Raw genomic sequence first — 14485 nt, forward strand, 5'->3', positions numbered from 1 at the left:
CCTCCCCAAAAAGATTGATACTTGTAGGAGCCGCACTTATTTTTGCACTTGCAGCAGATGGCCAAAGGGGGCAGTGTGAATATTCTCCTCGTCCTTATAATGACCACAGGTGTAGGTGCTTGGGGTGGGAGTGAAAGGTCATGAGCCTTGGTCACTGGGAGACTCAGTTATTCGGATATTTAGGACTCTTGCACAAGTGTATAAACATTATCTTCCCAATTTGTGCCCATTTTGAGAAGAAAGCAACCCATACTACACCCGGAAAGAAAAACTGTGTGGACAATTGCCTGGCTGGGGGACAAGTACGTAAAAATATCTCACATGCCCATGCAGCGACTACTGGGACAGAGGTTAGTCGCTACAATACTATAGATGCAATAAGATGGTGTCCAAACACTACTTTTGTCAAAATGAAGCTCCTTAACTTATTTCAACATAGTTCTTTGGTACTGAGATGCCACAAGATAGCAGCAAAGCATTCTGTTTGTTCCAAACGCACATTAATGTGGTTCCTTGACACGGTGATGTCACAAGTTAGTGCCAAAGTACCATGTTTGGGTAAATACAGCTCCTCGGCTTACGTCAATGGCGTTCCTCAGAACTACAATGGCATCAAAGCATTGTGTTTATCTAAATGGATCTCTCACTTTAATCTAGTTCCTTGGCACCAGGAGGCTACAAGATGGCACCAAAGCAATACTGTGCCTTGATCACAGGAATAGTGGGGGAAAAAAGACGTTTGGTCAAATCTTTCATTAGAAATTTCTGAGAATGTAGCAGAAAGCTGAAAAACATCAGATGACTTGACTTGTGACACCTCATTGGATTTCGCAATTGCGTGTGTTTAAAAAAGAAGAAAAAGCACTTTGCTGGTCATTGCACAAAATCAAATTGGCACACATGATGCTATAGTTATGCTCCAGAAAGTAAAAGCACAAGTCAGTTACTGATTTCAAGGACACAAACTACAGTACCTGCATTTTCCCATCCTCACAAACCAGCATTTTGGTAAGTCAATTTTATATGGATATACAGTATATATGGATCGGTAAATTAGGGCTAGGGAGCCTTTCTCCTGAAGTGTTTACCATACCATTTGTGTTAAATGCTTCGGATTGCTGAGGATCAAAAGCTCACATGAGCCTTAGGTCGCCCAGCCTTGAGTAAAGCATGAAGCAAAAAATGTAATTTATTGCTGGTTGTGTTTTGGCTTCTCCCCATGAACACTCCATGGGGTCATTAAGTTGAGTTCCGCTATACATTTATATGGTGGAAAACTGCTGACCTGTCCACCGGAAGCAACCTCCCCCCTCCTCAACACGCACAGGTTGTCAAACAGCAGGGAGACGACTTCAAACAGCAAAAACTATTTTTTTTTCTTTCTGTAAATCACCGGACATTTCATGAGCTTTTTTTAAAAAAAAAATGCAATGTTAGAAAACACGTAAAAGAGAGTGGTCGCATGGAAAAACAGACAGTAAATCTTTTATTACATACAGAATGATCAAATTACAATAAAAGGGGTGAATAAAATATGTTCATGTCCAGTGGTAAACAAGAGCCTCTGTTCACTGGTGTCGCTAAACGCTTTGGGCTTCACTTGATGCAGGGTTGGAAAGCTGCAGTGTCTTGAGCAGCGACTTGATGCCATCCTCCCAATAAACCAAAACAAATAAACAAAACAAACTTTAATGTTGGCGCATCAGAAGAAAAGTCCTCTCATCCTACGACCGATGCCCTGTCGGTCGTACAGGACGTTGAACTTGTTGATAAATTGGTTCATGCTGTTGCAGGACTTGGTGATGGTGCCCAAGTAGGCCATGAGGCCCACGTCGTTGCATTGCTGCAGATCAATGCAAAATGGCAAGATTGGAAAAGTACATGGTGGAATTTATGGACACAAGTGAAATAAAATGAACAAAAGGAGGGACTTACATCATAGAAGTCTGTTTTAAACTTAATAGTGCTGAGGACTGGCAGTCTGTGGCACAGAGCGTTTGCTTCTCGCAAGATTTCGTGGTTGAATGGAACCTCTCCTGATGAACAGGAAAAACAAAAGGACAAAAACATTCAAGCATTAAGATTAATGTCAAAGAGTGGGCTAACAAAAATGGCATGTGTTGTTAAAACAACCAAACTGATGCTGTTAACTTGATGCGAAGGCTAATTAGTATCTACTGTCAGACTGACTCAACAAACAATGCATGAAATGACGAATGATATTGCTACACTGATTAGCTGAGTTAGGAGTTAAGATGAGTTGAGGTGTTATAAGTTCCACTAGAGTTCTAGTTACGTCAATATGATTGGCTGCTGCATCCGGGCAGCTTCGCCACAAATTCATAAAAACGCCTCAGCTACAGAGTCCGCGTGTGACATCAAACAAAAGTTGTAATGGGGTTTGAGGGGGGGCGGTGAGGGGCCTCCACTTAATGACATGCTCAAAAAGGGACTTTTTAAGTTCAAAAGCAGAAAGAAGGAACAAGCCAGACATTCAATGTCCGTCAACTAACGAGGGCTTCTCACCCGTTTCCACGGCTTTGACGTACTCAAGGATGATCTTGACGCGACTGTGAAGCATCTTGATGGCACTGTGCTGGGCGATGAGGTGCTCAGCCACTGTGACGGGAAGCACAGGAAATACATTTCAGAAGCGGAGTTCAAGCATTTTCGTCAGATTGTGCCGCCTTTTACCTGTGGAGTTCTCGCCCGTGCCGGTGGCCGTCATGCGGGCAACGTGGTCCACGCCAATCCTCTCTGCTTCCTCCGTGGCCAGAGTGTAGCTCAGCTCGGCAAACAACATGGTGGCCTGCGTTAATGGGAGGGGAAGGAGAAAAAAAAAACGGTGGGAAAAAAGGCTAAGCAAAAGGGTCCCTTTCGTAAATTTATTGGTGAGAAGGGTTACCTCGCCACTGATGATATCAATGACTGATTCAAAAACACTCACGGGTAGCTGAGGAAGAACACAAAGACAAAATGGATAGACGAGTCAGCATTTATTTACATGCTATATCGGTCTGGCCTTACTAGAAACGAGGACTGGCTAACAGTTAGCTAGTACAAGGGAAAGTTGTTTTGTACTGCCACTTGGTGTCGACTGAAAGTGACATTTCGGAATGTGATGTCATTGTGAGTCGAAAGCAAGTGGCAAAATGGCCACCCCCTGAGATGGATAAAATCAGTTGGATTTTTCCACTAAATTTATATTTTAAAAAGTCACCATTAATTAGAATACCGTGTGTGGACTATTGAGGCCTCGTGGAACATTATTGTATCAAAAATTTACTCGTCTTCCTCTTTTGTGAGGCAACATCAGCTAAAAATACACTCTCATTCCCTGACGCAAACATTACTCTTATGCCAGGCCCTGCCCATAATACCCACATACACTAAAAATCAAGAGTGAAGAATGGAAATAGCAACCTCAAGTGGACAAAAATAATACCTGCACCTCCCATGCACATTATTGCAGTGTGTGTTGGTATTGGTGTGGATTAAAACAAAATCAATTTTACTCAATTACTCTGTGGGATGATACTGTATAAGATGTCTTTCACAAAAATTCAAGATTTATTAAATAAAAATTTTTTTTAAATGGAAATTGCAACTCACATCAGTGTGTTTGGTCATCGGGTTAAGTTTGAGGAAGAGCGGACTCTCAATGATCTCACACACCTGACAGGAGAGGAAAATGACAATTGAGGTCAACACATTTAAAGGGCGACAGAGGATCCTTGTTTCATTCACGTGCCCACCTGCTTGTGAATGTGAATGTCGGAAGTGTCAGGAGGGCCGCCTGTAGTGTACCAACCCAAGAACTCCATTTCTTTGAAGACTTGCTTGACTGTGACATGAAAACCACAGCACATGCAACATGACATTTTAATCATGACGGCTGCTAAGCTCCTAAAAAACATACAACTAACAAGTTTGCGCACAGTTCCAAATCTCTTACAGGACATGAAATGGTTTCACCACCCAACACAACTCACACTGCTCCTCCTTGGTGTAGTAGTACTCCTTGTCAATATGCACTTTGTCGTCCGTCGTCTGTGATAGAAGCTCAAAGGAGTTCATCACCTCAATGTTTCGCCCCTCCTGCTTCCCGATGAGAGCCCCGATCACTGAGGAAAGAAAAAATCATAAGCGGGACAACAGCTACAGACATGCTTTGCACACAGCCTCAGCGGTGGGACACATACCTTGCATGGGTCGTCCTTCCTGTGAGCGGATGCGTATCCAGTGGTCTGATATGTTGAGGATAACCAGAGGGTGCAAGGCCACCGAGACGCTGCCAGTCATCCCGGAGGCCATAACACTGGGACTGGCTACGGATGCAGAGAGACAAGCTAAATGGCCATAAGTTCATGTCTCAACAGGAATCCCACACAGTACAGGTCACAAAGATGTCTAGTGTTTACAGAAGAACAACATTACTTGATCGTTGGACGGGATTTGGTGAACTGTTACTAACTTCATATTGAACTGAATAAACATTCAAAACATGCAGGGAATATTGCCTCAAACTAATTCATGTGTTGACAGCTTTACAGCACTGCCGCCCGTGTCACCAAACTCGCACCGGGAGCGCTAACCCCGCTCATTCGTAAGCGGAAACAGACAATTGTACCTTTTAAAACTAGCACAACAATTTCCCTGCGTGATCTTATCGCGGTAAAAGGAAAAGTAATTGAATAAGTGCTAAACGACTCGCCTGCCCCATCCACTTCCATTCCACCGCCGTTGCTGGTCGCCATCTTGTCCGGTGAACGGCGCATGCGCAAATGGAACGTTAAGGATGTAAGCGAGCATGACTGTGAGCTTCGAAAAAATAATATACTATTAAGAATAAGAATATTATTCAACACTTATGTGTTCAAATGAGTATAAGATGTCAGTAATTTTTAAAATTATAAATATAACATAATTTTAATTAAACACAATAAATTGACTCATTCATACTAGGTCCTTTCGACTGGTCGAAATTTCCGGGGGAGTTTTCATAAGGGAGCACCTGATGCGCTTCAACATATTTTGTTCGTGCTTCAAAACAGTGAAAAGGTGTTAACAGTTTTTGTACACAATGGATGAATTTCCAACGTGTAACCTCGACTACCTTCCAGAAAACATTTTGATTGACGTGCTATCATATTTGAGCGTGCGCGAGCTTGTCAGAGCTGGGAGGTGAGAGCGAGTAAAGCTTGAGTCTTCAAAAATAAATCCTGCCCGTTGTCATCCTGTGTGGAATATTTGTCACATGATTTAAAGATGCGTGTGGTGTTAAAATGTCCTTTCAGAGTGTGTAAGAGATGGAGACGTCTCGTAAAGGATCAAAAATTGTGGAGACTTGTGGACTTGACAGCGTGGAAAGGGGTAAGAAAAACGGAGCAATAAATCATCGCCTCGAGCCCCCTAATTCTTTACTTCCATCGAATCAAAACAAAATAATTCAGCATTTGTTTGTGTACTTTAACTACTCTAAAATGAAAAGCAGAGTAGATTTTCAACACAATAGCTTGTATTGCATTTTTTTTAATGATTGTGTATTGTAATAGTTTAATGTATAGTTAACGAAAGCTATTGACATAACTAGGAACTTATTAAAATATCAGAACTTTATTTGAGGTTAACAAGGAAAAAATCAAACATGACTGGCTAATTCTGACCCAAGGTTATTACAGTCAACAAAAGCAATCTAATTAAACAAATGTTACCTCATCAAAGTCGAAATGAAGCTGCTTAAAAAATGAGATGACATTTTATGCTTATAAAGATAACTAGTTGTAATTATAGGGAACTGTTCATTTTCGTCTTTGTCAATTAACCACATATTCTCTTGTGGTTTAGTTTACATATATTTATTTTGGTATTACTATTACTGCACGGAAGAAGGAAAGTTGGTTGTTTGGTAATTCTAGTATAAAACAATATTTAATGACCTTATCTTGCACTTGCTCTCCCAAAATGCTTCGTACATGAAAACCTAAAACTAGTTAAAACTAAAATGAAGCATTTTTTTGTGAAAAAAACCCCCTAATAAAATGTAATAATAAACAGTCCCACCCTAAAATCAATAAAAGCTAAGAGAACTTTAGGAAAAAGACAAAGCAAAATAAAATTAACTAAAATAAAAAATCCCAAACTAATATAACCCTGTTCTGAACACAGCCACAGAGAACTTTAAGAAAAAGACTAAGCAAAATAAAATTAACTAAAATAAAACATCCCAAACTATTATAACCCTGTTCTGAACACAGCCACATCCGACCTTCTTCAAGATTTCACCCCCCATTCATTCATATGAGGAATGTCATATTAATGGTGGAAATGAATTATTTGGCCTCTTATTTAGATAATAAAAATCTGATCTTGGAACAAGGGTGTGTAGATGTTTTATATTTGCTTTCTCTCTCTCTTCTCAATAAGATGACATCACGTATCCTGTGGGTCCTTCTGCGCCAGTATCTGGGTTGTGGACTACGGTACTTACGCCTTCGGGGTTTGCTTCTCTCTGTCCGAGGCGGCACCTTCCTCTCTGAGGCTTGGCTTAAAGCTTTGTCCACAAAGTGCCCCCGCATGAGCAAGCTCTACCTTCTGCATGCCGACTTGAGAAGCCTCCCCAGCTGCCAGCTCCTGCCGCCATCCTTGAAAGTGCTGGAGCTGCAAGGCTGTGAGCTGTCTCAGGGTTTCTTCAACCAAGATCCACCCACTCCGTCTCAAGAGACGACTTCCAGCGCCAAACAGAAAGGAACGAGACATTGCGCGCCATCTGGGATTTCTATTGAATGTTTAATCCTCAACAATGTTCCCTCTTTTAAGGACCAACACCTGCAGAGTCTTACATCATGGGAGAGGCTCAGTCGACTGGAGCTGTGCGACACGTTTCGCGTGACTGCAAACGGACTTCGAGGCTGTGCCGCCAAGGAAGGAGTCTGTGGCTTGGAAGGCCTATTTCGCCTTAAGTTTCTGGAAATGAGCATCACCACGCGGCAGGGCTACCAAAGGCCAATGGCCTCCTTAGGTTTAGAAACGGGATGGCTCGGGCTGGAGGAGCTCAGCCTCGGTGGCAAGGAGGTGGCACCAGGGTTCCCCTATGCCAGCCGCCTGAAGGACCTGAAGCGCCTCACCCTGAAGGCCTGCACTCTCGACGAGTTGCAGGTAGTGCACAACTGCAAAATGCTGCGCGGTCTCCCCGGCTTCCTCAGACTGGAGTTTTTGGATGTGGTCTTCCAGCCGCGCCGGTGCTCACCTGAGAGGGCGGGCGACGGCGAAGGGGAACAGGAGCAGGAGGGCGAGGAGGAGGTTGCGGACTCTGATAAGGGTGACAACGGCAACAATGAAAACAAACCGGATAAACTGATCCAAAATCTGCGCCGCTTGCTAGCTGTCATGCTGCCGTGCTGCACGCTGACCTTCAACAATTGCTCTGTTCAACTCAACTCAAATCTTGGCTCAAATTTATTTATATAGCACTTTCACAGCTGACGCAGCTCTAACAAAGCTCTCACTGTACACCAAACTTAAAATAAAAATAGAATTATAGATAACCAAACAAAATCCTCACCGATCAAAAGACATTTTTCTATTTCCCTCTTGCTGCACAAGTCTTTTTGAAGCTGGTAGTGGGTGAGAGAGGAGCAAATTTTAAGACCAGTATGAGTGCACCAAGATCTTAAATGTCGCAAGCTCAAGTGTTACGTCACTCATGTTTGCTTCAAGCTGAGTTGAAATTTAAAAAATAATGAAAAATGAAGATTTTAAGCGATTGGCTGGCAACCACTTCAGGGTGTCCCCTGCCGGCTGCCCGATGGCTGCTGGGATGGGCTCCAGCATGCCTGCAAACCCCGCGGGTCAGGCAGTACGGAAAATGGATGGATGAAAATTTTAAACAAGTAATTGTATTTGCCAATGGTTCGGCAGATGGTCAGTAACACACGCATGCACTAGAATACTGGTTAAATTTTCCTTCCCTAAACATAGGCATCACTCACTTCAATTAACTTTTTAGCACCAACTTTCATCCTTCTCCATATCACCTCCACGATGTGTTGGTCCAACATTTGAATTCTTTGTGGTCCCACTCCGTGCCATACAATTCCAAGACCGTTGGCTGTTGCTGCCCATCTAACTGGCTGACAACTACTGCCGTATTTGATCTCACCCACATCCAGGTTTTTCACAGGAGGGTACATTAAGCCAAGCATCCGAGTTGACGAAACAATCATAGCTCTGCAACATGTACCGTAATTTCTAGGATATTTTATTTTTTTCCATTTTCTGTAACGCATGTCCCCACGGGGGTGGCGGGCGTGTTGGAGCCAATCCTAGCAGTAGGTGGGGGACACCCTCAACTGGTTGCCAGCCAATCGCAGGCCACACAGAGACGAACAACCGTTCGTACTCGCACTCACACCTAGGGACAATTTGGAGTGCTCAATCGGCCTACCAAGCATGTTTTTGGGATGTGGGAGGAAACCGGAGTGCCCGGAGAAAACCCACGCAGGCACGGGGAGAACATGCAAACTCCACACGGGGAGGGCCGGAGGTGGAATCGAACCCTAACTGTGAGGCGGACGTGCTAACCAGTGTGCCACCAAGCCGCCCGCAAATAGAACTGAAAAGATTTAGATTGTGTCGTACTGCATTAATTGAATGACTCTGCTGCTCAGTCTGGTGTGTTCAACTTGGCCGCTAGGAGGCAGTATAAAACATACTTGACAAACGCACCACTGAATGTTACTGTGAGTGAGTTGTTTTATACGTGTGGTCTTTTTGGGTTCGGACTGTCAAAACTTCATGTTTGTACATATAGTATGACTTATAAAAACGCTTGTAGTTGTTTTCTTTATCTTCTACATCCATTGTAGTCTCAGTGTAGGGCTATCTCCCACATTCAATGACAATTTAAACTTCCAAGATGCAGAGTAGAAGAATTCTATTTTAAATGGACGCGTTCTGTTCTGTTAAGGATCTTTGACGACTACATAATCTGTGTGCATATTGCAGAAGTCCACAAAGCTTCATGAAGGCTGGCCATCCTATCTGGTTTTCCAATTAAAATAATAGCACACGTTATTGATTATCTTCCTTGAATTCATACAAATATTTGACAATTCAATTTGATTTCAGCATTTCATACCATAATCTAGCACCTCAAGCACGGTGAATGGGTTTAATGAACTGAAACGGAACTTGATTGGGAAAGCATTTCTTCATGTTTGCACTTGGCCTCAACTCGTGAAGCAGCACACTTTCTGCCTAACTCGAAAGTGACAGTTGACCAAAGTTGAATGATTTATTGATAACTTTGACAACTTGCCTGAAAATTGCCTCCATGCTGCCCGTCGTAACGATTAAATTTTTACTTCTTTCTACTTCTCTGTTTTTTGGCAGTTTACCACCCAATATATATGGCATTACCACCATATCCTGGGTCGAAGGTTATGACGAGCGATCCGCCAGTCACACACTAAAGACCTAATATATGGAGGTAGATTGGGGTCAAAGGTTTTGTACTTGAAAAAACAAAATTCATACTTGAAAAAATAAAACTTGAATCTGAAAATAAAGGTGCTGAGCTTAATACTTGAAAAATAAAACAATGTATTGAAAATAAAAATATTTGTTTGAAATTTTTTTTCGAGTTGAAAATGGTTTTGCTTCGCCTTGGTAATTTTTTTGACTAAAATATTTCTTAAATCTCCTTAAATAAAGCGCCTTAAATCTCTTGGTGCTCAGCACTGTCAAAAATGGGTATTTAAATATAGATTTGTCACAGGCATCAACTCTAAGGCTGCCAATGTCATGAAAAAGATCCCAAGATGCCGAAATCCCATTCCATAAGACAAATTTGAAAGAAAAAAACCTCAAGAAAGAAAAAAAATCAGTGACTGATTTTTGTCTTGCTCACAAGCATAGAATGCACACTTAGTGTATGAAACGTTTGTCAAAACTATCAATTCAATCAAATGACATTGCTATTAATATTTTGCTAATATTATTATTTTGCTAACTCCTGTGGCCGTCTGCAGTGGTGTGACGAGTGCCATCACCGCTTACGCCTGACACTCTTGAGGTAACGTCTGGGATTTCCCACTTTCATGGAACGCAGCATTTAGTTGTTGTTTTTTAACACGTCTTTTACTCGTAAAATACGAAACGCTCGACTTAATACTTTTTATTTATTTATTTTTTTTTTTCCCATTAATTATTTTTTAAACCTACTTTTCATAGCAACGATAGGCGGAATGTTTTTTTTTTTGTACAGTCATAACGTCTCGGTTTTTTTCTTTCTGTCTCTCCTGGCCAATGGAAACTCTCGATGTGCAACACGCTGGCCAATCAGTTTAGCCCGTTTTGTCATTTTGAAAAAGTTGGCGGAAGTGGTCGTCCTGAGGAAGAGTTAAGACACTATAAAACTGCCAATTTCACGCAAAGATGCAGGTAACGTGTATTATTTTCCGATCGTAATTGTAAAACAATACAGTGCTTTTGCTAATTCCGAGTTATTACAGTTTCACCTAGTTCATACAGCGTGTTGTTGATGATAACGTCGTTTGCGACCTAGTCGTTATTTACAACTGTTCCGAATGTATGTCCTTTGTTGATGATAATCCTTCAAAACGCATTTAAAATGGCAGTTATCTGCAAACCTTTTAGTGATTGCAAATCGTTGCCATTATTGGTTCATGTTCCGGCACATAATACATATGCATTCACTTTTTGCACTGTGTATAATGTAGCCTTCACTTGTATGTTACCAGATGACTGACAACATATTACTAACAATTCATGTTAAACTGTCTTAAAAAATGTCGATTTGTAATTTTGGTTGCTAACCAATTGCATTAAATTCCGAAGGACGATTAAGTAATATGTATTTCTCTATAGGATAAAGAAAATCACGGGCCAAGGGCTTTCCAGCAACAGGTAAGATGAAAACATGCGGTGAACTAACATGTTGGTGTTAGAATCTTGCAGTTGTATTGAAATCTAGTGGATCCTTATGTGTGTGTGGTGTGTGTGTGTTTTACATAACAATGTACCTCTGTACTCTTGAGCCATTTATTTTACAATTGCAAATTATTGACATCAAAAGTCAACATTTATGGTACCCAAGAAGATGGTGTAAATTAAATCCACACAGGTTTATATTTATTTACTATTACATATATGTATTTTTTTCTTTGTCCTGCAAACAAAATGTCCGTACAGAAATGTGATTCTACTTGGAGCATCTTGAGTCAAGATGATAATTCATTTCTGCTTTTTACGCGTTTGACTAGACCTCGAGCATCCTGGCTGGCCCACAACGTGTTCCGGTTAGACCGGGACGAGCCACAGACAAAAATCTTGTTATGGGTAATGTGAGCCCCCTTTAAAAAATCAATTGTGAATTTTGCAAATACTTTACTGATAAAGTGTATATCAATTTCAGAACCCGTAAGACAATATGTTGGTTCATCGTCCAGTTTGGTTCCGAAGTAAGTACACAATAATCACAGAGTTTTGTGTTAGACATTTATGGATGCTCTTCTGTTAAAATTCATTTAAAATAAGTTTTGAATTTATTTTTAAAGTAGTTGTCAGTATGATTACAGTAGGTTTTGGCAACATTTGAATGATTGCAGATTCTCAATGCTGATTTCATTTTTAGAGGACAAGGTAAAGTTTCCATGGTTTGGTAGGAATAAAGTAGTTTGGTCATCAGTAAATTTGCGACACAGAGTGGCACATGAGTCTGAGGTTATATTATTCCATAAGAAAAATTGAAGCTTCATGGTGAAGGTTTGCCTTCACCTTTTTTGTAACTGAATTGTTCACTTTGTTTGAGGAGCAGCCCTCAGTGTTAGCATGTTTGTTCTTTTTTTTTTTTTTTTTTTTTAACCAATCCACTCTTGATCCCACCCCTTTTTTTTCTTTTTTTAATACAAACAGGCAGATCAGTATTGAAGACTTTGACATCGGTCGACCACTGGGGAAGGGCAAGTTTGGCAATGTGTACCTCGCCAAGGTGAAGAAGCTGCAAGCCATTGTAGCTCTCAAAGTGTTGTTCAAGTCCCAGATGGAGAAGGAGGGTGTAGAGCACCAACTCAGAAGGGAGATTGAGATCCAGGCTCACCTCAAGTAAGTGTGTTCTTCTGTATTTGATTTTGTCACATTGACTAAACACTACAGTGGAATTCTCTACAGTCAAATACAATCCCTTCTGATCCAATGCTCTTAAAGGCTTTTTTTTTAACAAAAACAATTATTTTCCCCCCCCTCAGGCATCCCAACATCCTTCGCTTTTACAACTATTTTCATGACCGTAAGAGGGTGTTTTTGGTGCTGGAGTACGCGCCACGTGGCGAGTTATACAAGGAGCTTCAGCGATTAGGACGCTTTGACGATCAGCGCACTGCCACTGTAAGCCATTGTGCTATGAACCGAGCTGCGATCATTTGGTCAGTGGCGATGTTATTCTGAATGATCGTCATGTTTGCAGGATTTCCATTTTTTTATAATCAGTTTTTATTTCGTTTGGACTTTAGTTGGTTTTAAGTCATTTTTAGAGCAGGTGTGTTGGGTTTGATTACTTAAATGTAGTTTCAGATTAGTTTTAATTTAAAGTTATGTCACTATCCACAGGCCGGCTCAGTCAACTGTTGGTATAGTTTCGGTTTGTTTTATTAACACAAATTGTGGCTTCTGTTATCTTTTTTAAACACACTCGATCTTTAATGATTTTTTAAAAATAAAGGTATTAGAGAGGATCCATTTCTCAAATTTCTCTTTTTCTATGCTCGCTCGTGTCACTGCATCAAGTACTGCGCATGCGCGTAATGTGACTAAAAAAACGGACAAATAAGCTCTGATCTCTGAGCTGTCAGAAAGTTCGTCTGTAATGCCTTCAAATGTTAGTTTGTTTTGCTCGCCTTTGATCACTAAATTAATCGTGTTTCTTTTTTTTTTCCCCCACAAGTGGTTAGAGTTCTGAATACATTGCTGTTTGCATTTCCAGTTTATGGAAGAGATCTCCGATGCACTGCTGTACTGTCACGCAAAGAAAGTGATCCATCGTGACATCAAACCAGAGAATCTACTACTTGGCTACCGTGGAGAGCTGAAAATTGCTGATTTTGGTTGGTCAGTTCATGCACCTTCCCTCAGGTATGCAGCACCTAACAAATTGTAAAAAGTTTTGAAACAGATTTGTTTTGAAGCCGCAATTGCAAACTTCATGTACCGTATCGATATTTGTGCAGGCGGCGCACGATGTGCGGGACGCTGGACTACCTTCCTCCCGAGATGATCGAGGGCCGCACCCATAGTGAGAAAGTGGACCTGTGGTGCATCGGGATCCTCTGTTATGAGTGTCTTGTGGGGAAACCTCCCTTTGAATCTTCTTCTCATGTTGATACGTACAAAAGAATCACCAAGGTGGGTCATGAACAATCAGCCTTTTTATTATGTACCTTTTTCAGGCAAAATTGCAGCCTCAGTCATTCATAACAGAAGATCGAGAATTTGTCTTGACATAAATTGGTGAAACCAAATGTAGAGATTTCTAATTCATCAACATACACGCAAATAAAATGGGCTGGTAGATGTGCGCTCTGAATCCGACGGTGATTTGTCGTGCTGTACACTTAGTGAATGGGCTGCCATTTGTATAGCGCTCTTTTACTGTTTGTGTTCAAAGCGCTTCACACTGGTTCCTCATTCACCTACTGTTATCGCCATCAAGAGCACCTAGTGTTTGGGTGTCTTGCTCAAGGAGACTTCGACATGGTCACAATGGCTAGGGATCAAACCCCAGACCTTTGGTTTGGATCTTTGGTTAGAGTATGAACATTTTATGCATTTATTGTGCTATGGTCTGCTAAAAAGCCCCAGTTCAAGTAGTAAATCCTCAGATTGCATCACTGATTAAAACAGAAGGGGGTGGGCAGATGATTTTAACAGAAGTGGCCAGCATCCTAGGGGAGAAGGCGCAAAAAAGTCAAAACTACAACTTAGCTCATTATTATGGGAGGGTGAAAGCGAAATTTTAGAATCCACCGTAGGCTCATGAACCATCCTGAATCCTTTTCCATTCTTGTGCAGGTGGATCTGAAGTTCCCAAGCATCGTTTCGGAAGGTGCACGCGACCTGATCGGCAAGCTGCTTCGCCACTGCCCCGCCGATCGTCTATCGCTACAGTGTGTCATTGATCACCCGTGGGTCCGTAACAACTCTCGGCGGATCTTACCCCCCCCTGTCTGTCCCACCAAAACCTCATGAGCCCAATCCAAAGCTTCCTTTATTTTTGTGATGAGTATATATTCTCTGTCCTGCATTTTTTTTTAGTAAATGTCCTGCTATTGGCTCTTCAGGTATTCTTCATCTTGTATCTTGTACAGAGTGGTGTTTTAATTTATGGGTGCATATCAATAAATATGTATTGTGGAAATTTTCATTTATGTATTCATGAGTTAAATTCAACATGGGAAACTATTTCAGA

At 41.4% G+C, this 14485-nt stretch overlaps 3 protein-coding genes across 3 annotated transcripts; 2 read left to right on the top strand and 1 right to left on the bottom strand.

Moving 5' to 3' along the window:
• Window positions 1-1461: 1461 nt before the first annotated feature.
• Window positions 1462-4782, bottom strand: cops6 (COP9 signalosome subunit 6). The gene is made up of 10 exons (XM_037262346.1): window positions 4715-4782; window positions 4203-4328; window positions 3993-4124; window positions 3756-3844; window positions 3613-3675; window positions 2906-2953; window positions 2695-2809; window positions 2527-2619; window positions 1936-2036; window positions 1462-1843 (listed from the first exon to the last, which is right to left on the bottom strand). Exons 1-10 carry the CDS (start codon window positions 4776-4778, stop codon window positions 1703-1705), a joined length of 972 nt encoding a protein of 323 aa, XP_037118241.1. The 5' UTR covers window positions 4779-4782; the 3' UTR covers window positions 1462-1702.
• A 220-nt stretch (window positions 4783-5002) lies between these two features.
• LOC119129220 (F-box/LRR-repeat protein 12-like) lies at window positions 5003-7557 on the top strand. Its single transcript, XM_037262332.1, has 3 exons — window positions 5003-5184; window positions 5298-5373; window positions 6427-7557. Exons 1-3 carry the CDS (start codon window positions 5084-5086, stop codon window positions 7468-7470), a joined length of 1221 nt encoding a protein of 406 aa, XP_037118227.1. The 5' UTR covers window positions 5003-5083; the 3' UTR covers window positions 7471-7557.
• Window positions 7558-10353: 2796 nt separating this feature from the next.
• aurkb (aurora kinase B) lies at window positions 10354-14438 on the top strand. Its single transcript, XM_037262474.1, has 9 exons — window positions 10354-10443; window positions 10891-10929; window positions 11286-11361; window positions 11438-11483; window positions 11938-12126; window positions 12270-12408; window positions 13004-13152; window positions 13248-13422; window positions 14089-14438. The coding sequence occupies exons 1-9, from the start codon at window positions 10438-10440 to the stop codon at window positions 14263-14265; spliced, it is 996 nt and encodes a 331-aa protein (XP_037118369.1). The 5' UTR covers window positions 10354-10437; the 3' UTR covers window positions 14266-14438.
• The last annotated feature ends 47 nt before the right edge of the window (window positions 14439-14485 follow it).

This window comes from Syngnathus acus, chromosome 10 (genome assembly GCF_901709675.1).
Source record: "Syngnathus acus chromosome 10, fSynAcu1.2, whole genome shotgun sequence".
NCBI classification, from domain to species: domain Eukaryota; kingdom Metazoa; phylum Chordata; class Actinopteri; order Syngnathiformes; family Syngnathidae; genus Syngnathus; species Syngnathus acus.

Coding starts and splice junctions, on each gene's coding strand:
- cops6 (XM_037262346.1), bottom strand. CDS start 4,778: ATGCGCCGTTCACCGGACAAGATGGCGACCAGCAACGGCGGTGGAATG. Junction 4,329..4,714: donor AATGGAAGTGGATGGGGCAG/GCGAGTCGTTTA, acceptor CTGCATCCGTAG/CCAGTCCCAGTGTTATGGCC. Junction 1,844..1,935: donor TTAAAACAGACTTCTATGAT/GTAAGTCCCTCC, acceptor ATTGATCTGCAG/CAATGCAACGACGTGGGCCT.
- LOC119129220 (XM_037262332.1), top strand. CDS start 5,084: ATGGATGAATTTCCAACGTGTAACCTCGACTACCTTCCAGAAAACATT. Junction 5,185..5,297: donor GAGCTTGTCAGAGCTGGGAG/GTGAGAGCGAGT, acceptor ATGTCCTTTCAG/AGTGTGTAAGAGATGGAGAC. Junction 5,374..6,426: donor ACTTGACAGCGTGGAAAGGG/GTAAGAAAAACG, acceptor CTTCTCAATAAG/ATGACATCACGTATCCTGTG.
- aurkb (XM_037262474.1), top strand. Junction 11,484..11,937: donor TCGTCCAGTTTGGTTCCGAA/GTAAGTACACAA, acceptor TAATACAAACAG/GCAGATCAGTATTGAAGACT. Junction 12,127..12,269: donor GAGATCCAGGCTCACCTCAA/GTAAGTGTGTTC, acceptor CCCCCCCCTCAG/GCATCCCAACATCCTTCGCT.